Genomic DNA, 15,179 nt, shown 5'->3' on the forward strand with positions numbered 1-15,179 from the left:
GCGGACCCCTCGGCGAACAGGGATTTGTTGGGGAACCGAACTTTGCTCTTCATCTTCATCTGCGCCTTCGCCTTGGTGACTTTGCTGCAACAGATCTTATATGGCAGGAACTACATCAAGAGGTGAGAAAGTACGCGTGCGGGTGCGAGTGCGTGGAGCCCGCGGGTGAGCCCAGGTGGCGTCTGCGGCGTCCAACCGGGTGTCCAACCGGCGTCCGGGGGTGCGTGACCCTGGGTTTTGCACTTAGCCCTGAGCCCCTCCGCGTTATTAGGTTTTGGCCACGGTGATGCTCCACAGCGCACCTCTCCTCCCAGCCAGAAGAGAGCGCCTGCCCAGCGCGGCCCGAGGGGCGCAACAACTTTGTTCTGTTCTGAAAAATGGGGGACCGGTTAGAATTCTGAGTGGCCACGCTGACAATAAATCCATTTGACTGTCCTGAGCGGCCGCAGGGGCCCGATTGGTGTTCCCCAAATCTACAGTGCCATGCCATGCGGTTGGAGGGGAGGCTCCTGGGAGAGGGAGGCTCAAAGCCGAGTGGATTACCTGGCGAGTACGGAACTTGTGGGGACCCTTGGGAGAGAAGCATATTCGCCCCCCCCCCCCCAAGGAGCCTCGGGTGATAGTGGGCTGATGTGATGCGACAGGGACAGTGAACTCATTAAACCTCTGGATCTATGAAACTCACAGCCTGATCCCTTCTGAACAGATGGTCCTTTCTCATCCTTACGCACAAGGTCAGACCTGCCCCTGGAGTTAACTCTTGCTTCGTTGGGCTCTGCTCTTACCCCCCACCCCCCTCTCCGTCTCCCATCACCAGCAAACTCCATTAAGGGAAAGAGCAGTAGGATTTGTCACTGGGAGACTGGGGCCCAGCCTCGGTTCCTTTGCCGGCTCTGCCCTGCCGGCTGAGGAGGAAAGCTTAGGGTTACCTGCCTGGTGTCCGGGCCTGGAAGAGCGCGGATAGACCATTCCTCTCAGAACCTCTTTTGCAAAGAGCCCACCTCTCTCTTCTTTCTGCTGGAGGTTTTCCCTTTGCTGCCAGTGTCTCCCCACTCTCACTGCCCCTCCCCCCCCGGGCTGGAAAACAAAACGCCTCTCTCGCTATGTAAACATCCCATTTCTTCCCTAAACTTGCAAATACAACCGTTGTTCTCCTTCATCATTTGTGCCCCCCATTCTGGGCCGAGCCTGGGCGTGGGAGAGTGAGGTTGCTGCGGAGACCCTGGTGCTCAGAGTAGGAAGCCGGCAGCCACCTCCTTCCATGTCCCAGGGCTGGGGTGTGAGGGCCCTTGTCTGGACATTTGCTTCAGACAGTGGGAGAGTGAGGTTGCTGGGGAGACCCTGGTGCTCAGAGTAGGAAGCCGGCAGCTACCTCCTTCCATGTCCCAGAGCTGGGGGTGTGAGGGCCCTTGTCTGGACATTTGCTTCAGACTGCCCTTGCTCTGGCCTGTCACCCGCAGTGTTCTTCCTGGTGGAAGGCGGTGAATGAACTTGGTGCTGTGGCTTTAAAGGACATTTTCCGAGAATTTCCTGGCTTGTTGGAGCCCATTGGGCCTGCTTCCTCCCCCTAACCATGTCCGTATTCAAGAGGGGGGGGGGCCCACATAGCCTGCTGCAGCCCTCCCCTGCTGCACTTGTTCCTCAGCAGGGTGGCTCTGGGTTCCGGCCCCCTGCTGGCACCTACCCAGAACCAGAGGGGCTGCAGGGATCCCTGCTGCCTTATCAAAAGTGGAAGAATATCAGTGACCATGGCAAATGTCAACTCAACCGCTGCTGCTTGCTCTGGCAAGCCCTCCCTGGTCCTGAGTGGATGGGCTAGCTGCTCGGGGTTCAGTGGGCATTCCAGTTGTTCTCATCCTCCCTCGCACAGAGACCCTAGGCCCTTAAGTCTCAGGCACCACCTCCCCTGGCCTTACTCCAGGGACCTGGTTAATCCAACCAAGCAAGCAAAGCTTATATGTGCCTGATTCTGGAAGGGCGCCAGAATGATGTGGTCTTGGTGTTCAGGGGGATTGAATTCTGTTTTGGGGAAACAAAATGACCACATGAGACAGCTATGAAGTAAGTGTTAAAATGTCTGAGGAGGGAGGCACCACTGGACTGAAGTAGTCAGGGTAGGCTTCCTGGAGGAGGTGGAACCTGAGTGGGTCTTTGAGAGAAGGATAAGATTGGGGTAGGGCACATCCAGAACTAAAGAAGGAGGCAGCAGAGGTGCAGAGATGTGGCACGGCCTCCTCTCCCCTCTCCCATGTGTGGCCCTACCCACACTGCAGCACTTGGCCTCACCATTGGTTAGCACTTCATGGAGCCTGACCCTGAGCCAGGTTCTTTTTCTAACTTCTTAAGTTGGATGCTTATCTCTTTAAGTTCCAGTCTTTATTATTTTCTAATGTAAATTTGTAAGGTTATGCAATTTCCTCTAAGTAGTTCTCTAGTTATAGCCATTCAATTTTGAGATGATGATGATGGTGATGATGATGATAACAACTCTGAATTATATTGCATTACTCTGTGTCAGATCCTGGTCCTGTGCTTTGTATATTACCATTCTGAATTCTAACAAGTAGTAGATACTATTACTGCTCTCATTTTATAGGTGAGGAAACTAAGGCACAGTGAGGCTAAGTAATTGTTCAAGGTCATACACATAGTAACTACCAGAAGTACTTTCATTATTTTGAATTTCAAGTATTTTCTAATTTTTATTATCATTTTCACTCATAAGTTTAGAAATGCTTTAAAATTTCCAAATACTTTATTTTTTTACGTATCTTTTTTGTTGTTGTTGTTGTTAATCCTCACTCAAGGTTATTTTTCCATTGATCTTTTTTTTTTTTTTTTTTTTTTGGGGGGGGGGGGGAGGGGGGGGGAAAACATCGATGTGAGAGAAACACATCGATTGGTTGCCTCCTGCATGAGCCCTGACCAGGGCCCAGGCGGCCTGGGAGCCTGAAACCAAGGTATATGCCCTTGACCGGAATCGAACCTGAGACCCTTTGGTCCGAAGACTGATGCTCTACCACTGAGCAGCCTTGGCTAGGGCTTTACTTATCGTTTTGAATTTTGAACCCAAATGCATTGTAGGACAACATGGTATTTATAATGTTGATCCTTGAAAATTTATTGAGATTTGCTTTGTGGTCTAGTAGGTGGTTGATTTTTATAACTATTTTGTGTGTACTTAAAAAAAATGTCATTCTTCTGTATCCTTATTGATGTTTTCTGTTTGTTCTGCTCGATCCATCAATTTTAAAAAGATGTGTGATGGAATCTTCCTCTGTGATAGTAGATTTATCAGTTTCTCCTATCAGCTTTTACATTATGCAGATTGGAGTGATATTTTTAGATGCATACTAGTTTAGATCTATCGTCCTCCTAATGAACTGAATCTTTTATTGTAATATAGTGACTTTATTTCTAGTAGCGCTTTGAGATGTTTTGTCTAATATAATATAGTGAGACCGCTTCCATTGGGTTAGTACTTGCTTGTTACAATAATATAATGGCCTTTAAAAGGAAGGCATGAATTATGGGGATTGGCAGATCCCTAAGGCAGCTTCTGGCTTAGAACTCATCTACTGCTTCTTTCCCTGCCAGATTATTCATCTGTTTAGGAAGGCATTGATACGCATTTTAATCGTTATTTCAGTGGGGATGGTGCAGAGGGGGTTCCTGGAAAGCAGACCCTCAACCCGAGATGCGAGCAGCATGCTTAGTAAGATGTGCTCTTGAATCTACACCTAAGAAGGGAGACTGAGCCGAGGGAGAAACTGAGCCACGTGCGGTCCCCGCGAAGGCCCTGCCACCCCACAGGGAGCCCTGCAGCCAGGCCTTCCTGCCTCTGTATTGAGTTTTCAGTCCCTGGATGCGGGCTGCCTCTGGAAGAGGGCGTGACCTTGGCCCAGTTGACTCTCCTCCCCTGAGACGATTCCCAGGTTCCCAGAGGGGCCCGAGAGCTGGGGGCCAGCTCCCTGCACCCCGGCAGGTGAGGAAGGATCCTTCATTCCTGAAGGGGCACCTGCCACCGAGGCGTTTTCCATCTGCCACGTTGCAGGAAATGGAAGTGGCTCATCCCCTCCTCCTCCCCAAACACAAGTCTCACTCCTGGGATCAGTCTGGGCCTGGAAGTCTGGGCCTGAGCCCCACTCTTTAAGGAGAGCATCGCTGCTGGCAGCCAGGGGTCGGTCTCGGACCCACATCATGGCTGTCCTGAGGCTGTGCCTTGACCCACCCGGTGTCCCCACTGCCGTGCCTTCCCAGTCGCCTCTCTGCCAGTCCAGTCCTGCTTCTCCTCTGGTTCCCAGCCCACAGTGTCCCTCCGGCTCCGGCTTCCTGGTGCCGTGCTGCCTGGACTCAGCACTTCCCGCCCAGCGCTGCCCTCTTGCTTTCTGTGTGCACTTCCCGCGCGCTGCCCTCTTGCTTTCTGTATGGCTGCACAGGGCCAGGAGCAGAGCTGGGCGTTTGCCCGCCTTTGCAGAGTGGACTCTCCTGTGCGCCGTCTTCCCCCACCTTCCTCTCCTGCGCCTCCTGGGTGCCCATCTGGGCTGCCTGCGTGCAGCTGGTGCGGCCTGAGACTTGAGGTTAAGAAACTGGGTCAAGGAAAAGTACAACCTGACTTGGTGCTGTGTCCAAAGTATGTATTCCAAGTGCTGTCCTCGCCAAGCTAATGTCCCCTGACCAGGGACAGAGACTTCGGTCCCACGGCCCAGAGGAACAGGCACAGCCCTGAAGATGGGGACCAGGGGACAGAGGATGGATGCAGGGGTGGGTCCGGAGGGGTGGTGCCCTAGAGAGGAGGAAGGAGCTGAGCTGACAGCCACCTGGGGTGTGTCCTGTGCTGTCCGAACAACAGTTTTGCTGGTCAGAGCAAGCTTTCACCGAGTACCTACTGCAGGGCTGGGACGAGGGGGAGGCAGCAAGGCACCAAGGGGACAAAACTGAAGGAGGCTCCCTCTTGTGTGCTGACCCTGTCAAGCATGCCAAGCCCGTGGCCGGCGGGCCGCATGTTTGACATGCTTGCACTTGCACGAGTCTGAGATGTGCCGCCCTCGTTTGTGCCCTGGGAGCCTTGCTTGCTCACTCTAGTCCTGACCCGGGCCTGCTGTGTGTCCAGCCTGCACTAGTGGTAGATAGTAGCTTCCTGTCCCTTCCCCAGCGTCCCCCAGGGACACAGTGCTGCCCTCTCACTCTATTCCTTTGCCCATTTCTTTCTAGTCTTTTTCTTTTTGCCATTTGTACTTTCTGGAAATGTTTACCTCTTAGAGGATCTGGCTTCTCCTCTTTGACTTATCCAGGCCGGTTCACTTCTCATCTAATAATCTCTCACCCAGTAATTCTCTAATATAGCCCTTAATCCTATGTGTAGGGACCCCCCTCCCCCTACCACACACACACACATACAGGTGATGGATTCACCAGGTAATAACATTAATTATTAACATTCACTAAGAGATTATGAGCCAGGCTCTGACCTAAGCAGATAATCCTGAATGAGGATTATTTCATTTAATCCTCACCATGATCCTATTAAACAGATATGATCATCCTCTTTTGATACTTACTCAGAGAGGGTGAGTAACTTGTATAAGGTCACACAGCTTGTAAGACCCTTGTAAGAGATGTTGTATTCATCCCTGAATTCCCAGGACCTAGCCCAGTGCCTGACATTAATTGTTGAATGAATGGATGCATACAAAGGGAGTCCCAAAGCTTTTTTCTAACCATCAAGGAGCATTCAGCTTTGTGTCCGGGAAGAGGGAATGCTACTAAAGAATTATTAGGTATGATTCATGTCTTTGAGGAACTTCCAGAACACTAAAAGAGACAAATATGAAAAATATGTAAGACAGTTCAAATACATTCATAATTGTGTGGCGTAGACTGTAAACCTTGTAGGTTTCAGAGGAGACAGTAATCAGGGTGGTGAGTAGCCAGGTAACATCACAGTTCGGGGCCCGAGCGCCAGAGGAGAGCTGGAAGGCTGGTGTGTGCGCCTCCTTGAAATGGATGTTGACTGACTATTTAACAAAGAGTAGCTGGAAGGGGCCTGGCATTAGTGGATGGTCTGGGTGCCCACACATGTGGCTCTGGCCCCCAGGGCAGGCACTGTAGGTCTGGGATGTCAGGCCAGGGAGCAGGACTGTTTGGAGGTTGGCCTGGGGGGAGGGGCCCAGGTTCCTCTGGGGTGCAAAGGCAGGGGGTGGTGAGGTGGTCCCAGAGCAGTGCCTGGAGCTTGTCCAGTTTCTCTCTCTGGACCCTTCCCATGGCTGTGTGCCCCCGTGTGCACCCTCCCTGCCCCACCCTGACACTGCCAGCTCTGGACTCCCCCTGGGCCCTGCCCTAGCCACTTACTAGTAGCCACAGGCCTTAGAAAGGGAGGCTTCGTCTGCTCACCAGCACCCTGGTCGCAGGCCGGGTCTCTCAAAGAAGCCAGCCCTCTGCTGCCTGTAGACCCTCCCTCTACAGGGCCTGCCACTTGCTCTGCCCACCTCCTTTCCCCTCTGGGGATGGAGAGGTGGGGACCAGCCTGAGGAGTAGCCCGTTCCTCTTCTCCCTCAGGAGGCCCTCACTCAGCATCCTCTCTGTTGCCCAAATGAAGGGCCCCATAGGCGAACCCTGGGGATGATACCACTTCCCTTTCCCCCTGAGGTTCTGGACGGGGGGGAGGGATGTTAGCATCTGATGCTTCACAGGGAAATCGTGAGTCACCAGTGAGTCAAGAGCCAGGACGGGCAGGGACACGTGGAACTGGTCATTGATCCCATTCATCCCGCTGAGAAGGTGTCCCAGCTGGCGGGCCTTTCCGCTCTGACCTGGGTGGGCAGGTCCCAGCACCTTCTCTGCGAGGTGTCCCCTGACCACCCACTGCCCCTTATGTGGCCTGGGGAGGGCAGAGCACTGTGGGAGGCGGAGGAGAGCAATCTGGGCGCCCCAGGAAGGGCCCAGCACTAGACTCCCGGGTGGTCCTCAGCAGATGGGGCCCACCTCCCTCCTAGATGGCTTTGAGGGACCACAGGAAGGGGCACTGCTTCTCTGAACTGATGCCACATCACCTGCCAGCTGCCCCTGACTCACCAGCCCAGCTGCCCGCAGCACCTTGCCAGCCCCAGAAGAAGCCCCACACTCTTGCCCAGGGCCATTGGAACAGATGATCCTCCTCCGGGCGTTCTCTCCCAGGATCCGCCTGCTCCCGCATCACCCATCGCCCACTTCGTGTCCTGCTTGGACGCACTTCTCAGGAAGAAGCCCACCCCATGTGGGGTAGCACCCCCTACTCCCCCCAAACACCTGTCCCCCTGCCTCCCTTTCCTTTTTCCCACAGCATTCCCGCCATCTGACCCATGACACATCGTGTCGCCTCTTAGTTTACAATTGCTACATCTGTCTCCTTCCAGTAGAAATTGAGCGTCACGGGGGGCAGGGCTCTTGTTAGTTTGCTCACTGTTGAACCCCAGCACCCAGCCTGGCATGGCTGTGCGATACGTTTAGAATAAGACAACAAGATAAATATTTGATATGTATACATATATAATAAAATAAAAATAGCACGGATGGATAAAGGCAAGATATCTTCAGGAGGCTGTGAGGTACAATGCAAGTGATTTGCTGATTAATAATAGAAGCGTGTTTATGCATTTCATTTCGCAAGCTCGGTTTGAAAGAAATGGCTCATTGCCTCATTTTCTTTTGATTAAGAAAAGGACTAAACCTTAGCCACCAGCTGGTGGAAAATTTAGTTCATCATTATTGAGGAGCCTTCCCTCTACCTCACCCCCCATCAGGGTCATGTGAAGGTCATAGAGGCTCCTAAGGAACAAAGATTGGGGGGGACTCCCCAGGCCACCCCAGCCTTAGCCAATCTGCTCACTGCTCTCTGGGGGCTTCTAGAGCCCTGGGTCTAGCCTCCTGAGGTCCCAAAGCATTAGTCTCTCTGGGTCCTGCTGTCTGTCCATTTAAGGGGAGACCTAGGGGAGGAACCCCAAGCCACCATAGCAGAGGGTCTTCCTGGGCCTGAGGAACTTTCTGCTCAGCTGTGGTCTCACCACGTCCACCCAGCCCTCCACCCAGCCCTCCCCAGGCTCGAAGGCCCTCCTGCTGCCCTTTAGAACGGCCTAGCAGGGCTTCTTTCAGCCCCAACAGCCCACATGGCCCTAAAGTAAGAGGGGTAATGAAGCTAAGCTCCCTTCTTGGACCAGGGGAGAGAGAATACAAACGAGTAATGCAATAGGTTATCCCCCCAGGAAAGGTAAGTACTGCTGTTTTGTGGATGATTTTCTTCTTTTATTATTATTTTTTTTCAAATAGAGCCAAACTCAAGGTTATCCTTGTAATCATAGCAGCTCAGTCATTTGCATCTCTATTGTATGCTTTGTGGAGGGGAGGGAACGGGGTGGTGCAGGCAGAGCTCCTGAAGGCTCCCACCTGGGCTCCCTCTGTGGGGCCTTTTGCAAAGGTGGGCACGTCTGGTGATGAGGCGGCAGCCGAGGTCACTGACCCAGCCGCCAAGCTGGGAGACCCCGAGGGGTGCTGTGTGTAGCTGACTCCTGGGACGGGATCCAGAACTTTCCTAGCCAAAGAGCTGAACTGGGAGTCAGGACTCCTGGGTTCCAGGCCCCGAGCTGGCTGAGAGGCCACTTCCCACTGTCTGCCTCAGCTTCCTCATCTGTGATGGGCGAGGAACACTTTGTCTCCCTCTTTGGACGAAGGCCAGGATCCAGCAAGGTGATATAAGGAGGGGGTCGGTCGCCCATGGGGATCCCAGGCGGCTAGGAGTATTTGGTCTGCAGTGTGTTTCAAGCTTGAACGAGTGGATCAGCATTGAAAGTTTGGGGTAGTGAAGTCTGAATTTCTAGCATCTTTTGGGAAACTGAGCACAGTGCCATTTTATTGGTGTGTGTGTGTGTGTGTCTGTGTGTGTGAGTGTGTGTCTGTGTGTGTCTCTGTGTGTGTGTATCTGTGTGTGTCTGTGTGTGTGTCTGTGTGTGTCTCTCTGTGTGTGTATGTGTGTGTGTGTGTGTGTGTCTGTGTGTGTGTGTGTGACTGTCTTCCTACCTTCCCAAATGGCAGCAGGGCACTGCCGCTCAGGCACGTACGCTGGCAGGCAGGACGCACACCGTGGCTTCCCCAGCTTCACTCATCCCCCTTCTGTTCTTCGGAGGCCTGACTCCGCTCCCTGGTGGAAGTGAAGCACTTTGTGGGAACATAAATATTAGCGTCTGGTTGGATTGTTATGGGATGTGTTAGCCAGGGTGTGTCACAGTCCAAATGGTCCAAGGAGAGTTGTGAAGGGAAAGCGAGGGCACCACGGAACCACCCCCGGCTTCCTGAGCTGTGCGAGGGGAATAGACTTGCTTCTGGTGGACAGTTAGGGCTCCCCACCTGCTTGTCATCTCCCCAAGTGTTGTCCCTAGCCCCCTTCCATCCCTGACTCCAAGTGCAGGTCCTTATTTATCCCTTTGCTATCATTTCAGCCAGGTTTGGGGAGGGAGCAGAGAGGACCTTGTGCTTTGAGTCCAGCGTCTTAACCTAGGAGGCGTGTCCTGCGTTGGAAACCCAGGTGTCACTAAAAGCTTTGCAGTGTGTCTGGCCTCTGAGGACAGTGTGGCGATTCGGGGCTCTTGTGTAGGTCTCTAGAGGCGGGAACTGAGGGACACACCACTTGGGAGGCAGGAGGGCACCGTGACCTGGACCTGGCTGAGCCTCAGTTTCCCTGTGTGTGCAATGGGGAACCTCAGCTCTGCCGGTAAAGGTGCGACGAGGGGATGCAGTCTAGCAGAGACCCCTGTAAAGGTTTATTATCGTTGTCCCCACGGTTGGACATCACCCTCGTCCCCACGGAGTGTGTGATCGAGGCGATGTGCCACTGGACACACGACAGCACGTGGCTCTCTGGTAGACAGGCTTAACCCAGCACCTGAGCGTGAGTACCGACTGCCTCGTTCTCTTGCCAGAGGCCTCCAGTTTGGTTGGCAGAGTGGCGACCAGCTGGACAATTGGACGGGGCTCTTTAATGCCACGGACGACCCAGAGTCACCCGGCGGCAGTGACTCCAGCTCCAGGTACAGCCCCGGGCGAATAACCAGGGAGGGGGAAGCCTGTCGGGGTGACCCTGCAGCCCCCACCCCGTGGCTCACCCCCAGAGCGGCCCTCGGGGAAGAAGCCAGCTTGTCGCAGTGGCCCAAAGCTCACTGCATCTTGGGATCCTGACTTGTGTCCTTTGACATGAGGGGTGAGGCCTAGGACCCAACCAAACCAAGTAGGGACTCACTGGCCCCCTTCTGCTGGGGGTGGGCTGGGAGGCAGCCTGGGTCTCAAGCCTCCATTTGAGGTGGGGCCTCGGTCCATAGCTGCTGCAGGGATTTTGAGTATCAGCCTGCAAGTGTGTCCAGGTGTGTGGGGGTGGCAGCAGGGGTGGGTGGCAGCTGGGCTCCCTGCTCCTCTGCAATCCCACTGTGAAGGCGGTCCCGACGGCTCCACCCACCCGTGAGGGTGACCCTGGCCGGGGAAGGACTGTTGCCATCAAGACTGCAACTGAGATTTGACATTCACACCATCACGTGGTTATTTCTTCTCGATCTGCTGTGGTGTTTGGAGCTAAAATCAGTGATTCAGGGCAGTCTGCATGCTCAGCAGTGGGAGTGCAGTAATTATTTGTTGAATGAGAGAAAACAGAATATTCTCAGGCAGGATGCACGCTCTGCTTGGAGCTGGGTGTGGCTGGAACCTGCCAGCCGAGGGTTTCCAGGGGCTGATTAAATTGTGTTGTTCCTTCATTTTTGCATCTCTAAGTACCGGCTGACTCTCAGTCTGTTTCCCTGGGAAAGAGGCCTGAGTGTCTGCTGCTGTTAATACTGACACCAAAACATTAAACCGCCCCTGCAGAGAAGTAGTATGTTCTTCAGGGACCCCCAGTATGGACGATTTTGTCCAGTGCTTTGGAAAATAAAAGATATGGCTGTAATATAAACACTCCGTCGGGGAGGTGTCCACAGACAGGCCTGCAGGCCGTGAACTGAGATCAGGGCCTTTCAGGAGCTCAGTTCTTTCCGCAGGTGTGTGCTGGGAGCTCTGGCCCCTGGGATGTCACCAGCGAGAGTGAGGAGTCTAGAGTTGTCCCTTCCAAATGTTGAGGCTCCAATGTCGGCCCTTCGCTGTGAGACCTGCCCATGCAGATAGGGGGGTGGTCTCGGCATGTCAGCAAGTGTTTGCCTGCCAGGGAAGGTTCAGAGCTCATGGAGAGATTTCCGTGGAAAGTGCTAATCCACTGAGCAAGACGGGACTGGCTCCTGGGGGCCGGTTTGGGCAGCCGCCCTGAGACCACTGCACAAGGGCTGTTTCCAGCTTTTCCCACTGCCAGCGTCTGCCACCTGCACCTTGCTCCTCATCCAAGTCCTGTCCTCCCTCCAGTTTCCGCCTCCTGCCCCACCTCCTCCCTGAAGCCTTCCCTGTTAGCCCCTTTAACTCGACGTTCTGTGCGATGTGTCTGCGCAGAGGGCTATTTCTGTCATTGCCCACACGGAGAACTCTCTGCCAGTTTGCATAAACCCTTCTGCATTTGCTCAGGCATCCCTCTAACCCCACGGAGCCCCCCGCCCCGGAGAGCCGGGCCGGACCCCGTGCACGCAGGGTCTTGTGGCCCCTCTAACTTCAGACCAGCCCACAAGTGGCCTCGCTGGCTGGCCTCATCGGCTGCTTCTCCCAGGCTCTGCACAGCCTGAGGCACCCTGGCCTGGGGTAGGATGGCAGGGGGTGGTGTGCAAAGGCAGCCTCAGGGGCACTTCCCTCTGGATTCTGGAGCAGAGCTGGCCACGCTGCCACTCACCTAAGCTACCTGCTCTTGGGCAGCATTCTCCCTGTGCAGCTGGGCTTCAAGTTGGGGTCCAGGGGCTCCCCAGTGGGAGGGTAGCACGGCCACAGGAGGGAAGAGCAGGCCCCAAGCTGAGGGTTGAGTACTTGGGCCGGAGTCCTCTCAGCTGAGATCCATCTGTGTGTGTGTCTAGCGTGCACTGCACAATATGGGGTTTGGAGCAGTCGTATTTCAGAGCAGGAAGGAGGTGGATGGACTTCAGTTCAGCGCTTCATTATGCTGTGTTGAATTGTTCCCTAATTGTTTCAAGACTGTATATAATGAGGCGATAAGCTGTGTGGGCCAGATGGCGAGGGCTCCAAGGGCTCAGAGTGGAAGTCGGAGGCGCTTCCGCGGAGGGGTGAGACTTGGCTTGGACCTCCACAGGCGATGCCCGTGGCCAAGCACTACTGGGGGCTGTGTGCCAGGCATCTTACTGCCTTTAATCTTCACCCTCAAACCCTTAGGGTGGCTGCTGTCATTGTCCCCTTTACAGATGAGGAAACTGAGTCGCCACTTCCAGGTGCTGGTGGAGGAGCTGGGACTCACCCCGTCCAGTGTGACTTTGGGGCCCCAGCACTGATGGGCCATGCTGGACGGAGGGATCCTCCCTTCTGGGCTGCGGGCAGGTCACGCAGGGTTGGGTGGCTCTCCTGAGCTTTCTTCCCAAGTCTGCCATGCTGTATAGTCCTGTCCTCGCCCCCAGCTGTTAGACTGTAATAAATGCCATAGTGACTCAGGTAGGTAATTATGTACATACTAGAGGCCCAGTGCACAAAAATTTGTGCACTCGGGCGGGGGGAGGGGTCCCTCAGCCCAGCCTGTGCCCTCTCGCAGTCTGGGACCCCTCGGGGGATGACCACCTGCTGGCTTAGGCCCGCTCCCCGGGGGATTGGGCCTAAGCTGGCAGTCAGACATCCCTCTGGCAGCCCGGGAGCCCCTCGGGGGATGTGCACTTGCCAGTGGGGAGCAGGCCTAAGCTGCAGTTGGACATCCTTAGCACTGCTGAGGAGGCGGGAGAGGTTCCCACCACCACCACTGTACTGGCAGCCGTCAACCTGGCTTGTGGCTGAGCAGAGCTCCCCCTGTGGGAGCCCAGTGACCACCAGGGGGCAGCTCCTGCATTGAGCATCTGCCCCCTGGTGGTCAGTGTGTGTCATAGTGACCAGTCATTCCCAGTTGTTCTGCTGTTAGGGTCAGTTTGCATATTACCCTTTTATTATATAGGATTCCCTTCCTATAATGACTGTTGTCCTTAGCGCTACAGGCAAGGTGATCTGTAGGGTCTCCCATCTCCCCTCTCCTCTTTCCCACTTTTATCTTCTGTGTGTCACCCTCTACCCCCGTCCCTGTGCTTAGTATTTCCTGATTATTACCCCCAAAACGCTCCTGGGATTTCTGCCTTTCAAAGAGGAGCCCTCAGTGGCAAGGTCACCCCAAAGGAAAGAACTATGCATCGTGGACTTCCAGATGTGGTGACAGCTGTGGGGGGCCAGGCAGCAGAGGGTCTGCATGCCCGCACCGTGGTGCAGCCTGGCTTAGCCTAAGCCTTTCTGGTCAATTTCACTTCTGCGGAAGGACAAAAATAAATACATAAATAAAGGGACAGCGCTCCTGGGCTCCATCCAGCTGGGAAGAATTTGGAGGCTCGGGTTTGGCAGAGTGTTCTGGGATGGGTGCTGGAAAAACCAGACAAAGTTGGCACGGCTTCCCCTTCCCTCCCAGGCACCTGGCGTGGGCCTCAGGGGCTAAGACAGGGAGGAGGCTGACTGTGCGGGCAGGGCTGTGGGCGCCCTGACACAGGGAGGAGGCTGACTGTGCGGGCAGGGATGTGGGCGCCCTGACACAGGGAGGAGGCTGACTGTGCGGGCAGGGCTGTGGGTGCCCTGACACAGGGAGGAGGCTGACTGTGCGGGCAGGGCTGTGGGCGCCCTGACACAGGGAGGAGGCTTACATGTACCTTTCTATGCCTCAGTTTCCTCACCTATAAACCCCCCAGTTCGGGGTCCCCTGAGTGGACCTCCCCAGTAGAGTCTGGCCCAATCTTTGCCCCTGACACACGGAGGAGTCTGGGTAGGAGATGCTGCCTCTTGGGGCTCTGTTTCCAGATCAGAAGTTGATGGGTGCCTATCAGGGTCCCCCGCCTCTTCCTCCCCCCACATCAGCTCCCCAAACCATCTGTTACCCCCTTCAACAGACATCATCCAATCTCCCACCTATCCTTCTTCACCGCTCCCATGCTCCTGGCCTCCCTGACCATCTGTGAGAATTTTATACCGTCACTTAGCGAAGGCAGAGGCCACAGAATGGAGTAAGAATGTAAAGAAACGGAGATGGAAAGAAAAAGGGTCGGGGTCGGGCTGGGAGGAGCAAGCACCCCACCCCATAACCAGCTTAGGGGGCTCAGAAAGTAAGGCACCCAGGGCTGTCCCCGTCTCCCACTCCATGTGGCTGTGCGCAGCCCGCAGCCCGCACCCCCGTCACAACGCCATGCCGGAGGGTGGGGAAGTCTGCTCAAGGCTGGCCTCTGCTCTGTAGCAACTGGGAAGACACAGCGAGGAAGAGGATTCCAGACAGACACTAATCAGGGAGAAAGAAGACCAGGTCAGGTCCCTGGCCCTGCATGGAGAAGAGGCCTGAAGTGAGCGATGAACTAGGAAGAGGCCACTGGGCCCGGCTGGTGTGGCTCAGTGGTTAAGCATCAAACTATGAACCAGGCGGTCACAGTTCAATTCCCGATCTGGGCACATGCCTGGGTTGCAGGCTCGATTCTTAGTGTGGGGCATGCAGGAGGCAGCCGATCAATGATTCTCTCTCATCATTGGTGTTTCTAGCTCTCTCTCCCTCTCCCTTCCTCTCTGAAATCAATACAAATATACTTTTTTTTAAAAAAATGAAAAGAAAAGAGGCCCCTGGGATGTAGCTCTTGGCTTAGGCGCCTGGGGCACGGTGGGGAAGCCCCAGGAGCAGTAGGACGATGTGCATGAGGAAGATGACCAAATTGACTTTCGACACCTGGAGGCCCATGGCTGGTGAGCTGAATTTTACAAGGGGAGCTTGTCAGGGCTCCCTGATCTGGGCCCAAAATAAGGCCCCCAAGTATGTGCTCTTGCAGGAATGTGCTGGACACGTGACTTGAGGCCCTGCAGAACTGCTGGTTGGGGTAGGGAGAAGTGTCGCAGTGGGCTATGCCCTGACCCCCAGCTCCCACCCCAGGCCAGGGATGGCACTTCAGCGAGGCCCCTGCTGGGAGCAGATCAGTTACAAGACTGATCTGGGTTGCACTCAGAACATCAGGCAATATATATATATATATATTATCTAAAGTTTTACA

The 15,179-nt window shown here is 54.7% G+C and overlaps 1 protein-coding gene across 1 annotated transcript in view; it reads left to right on the top strand.

The window, feature by feature from the left end:
- Window positions 1–15,179, top strand: part of ST8SIA5 (ST8 alpha-N-acetyl-neuraminide alpha-2,8-sialyltransferase 5) — a gene marked incomplete at its 5' end in the record, with an annotated part of 42,193 nt that continues 27,014 nt past the window's right edge. The window contains 2 exons of the mRNA XM_005865740.2: window positions 1–122; window positions 9,951–10,058. Of these exons, the coding sequence (XP_005865802.2) occupies window positions 1–122; window positions 9,951–10,058 (230 nt within the window). The remainder of the gene's footprint in view (window positions 123–9,950; window positions 10,059–15,179) is intronic.

Source organism: Myotis brandtii, unplaced genomic scaffold (assembly GCF_000412655.1).
Source record: "Myotis brandtii unplaced genomic scaffold, ASM41265v1 scaffold212, whole genome shotgun sequence".
In the NCBI taxonomy this organism is placed as follows: domain Eukaryota; kingdom Metazoa; phylum Chordata; class Mammalia; order Chiroptera; family Vespertilionidae; genus Myotis; species Myotis brandtii.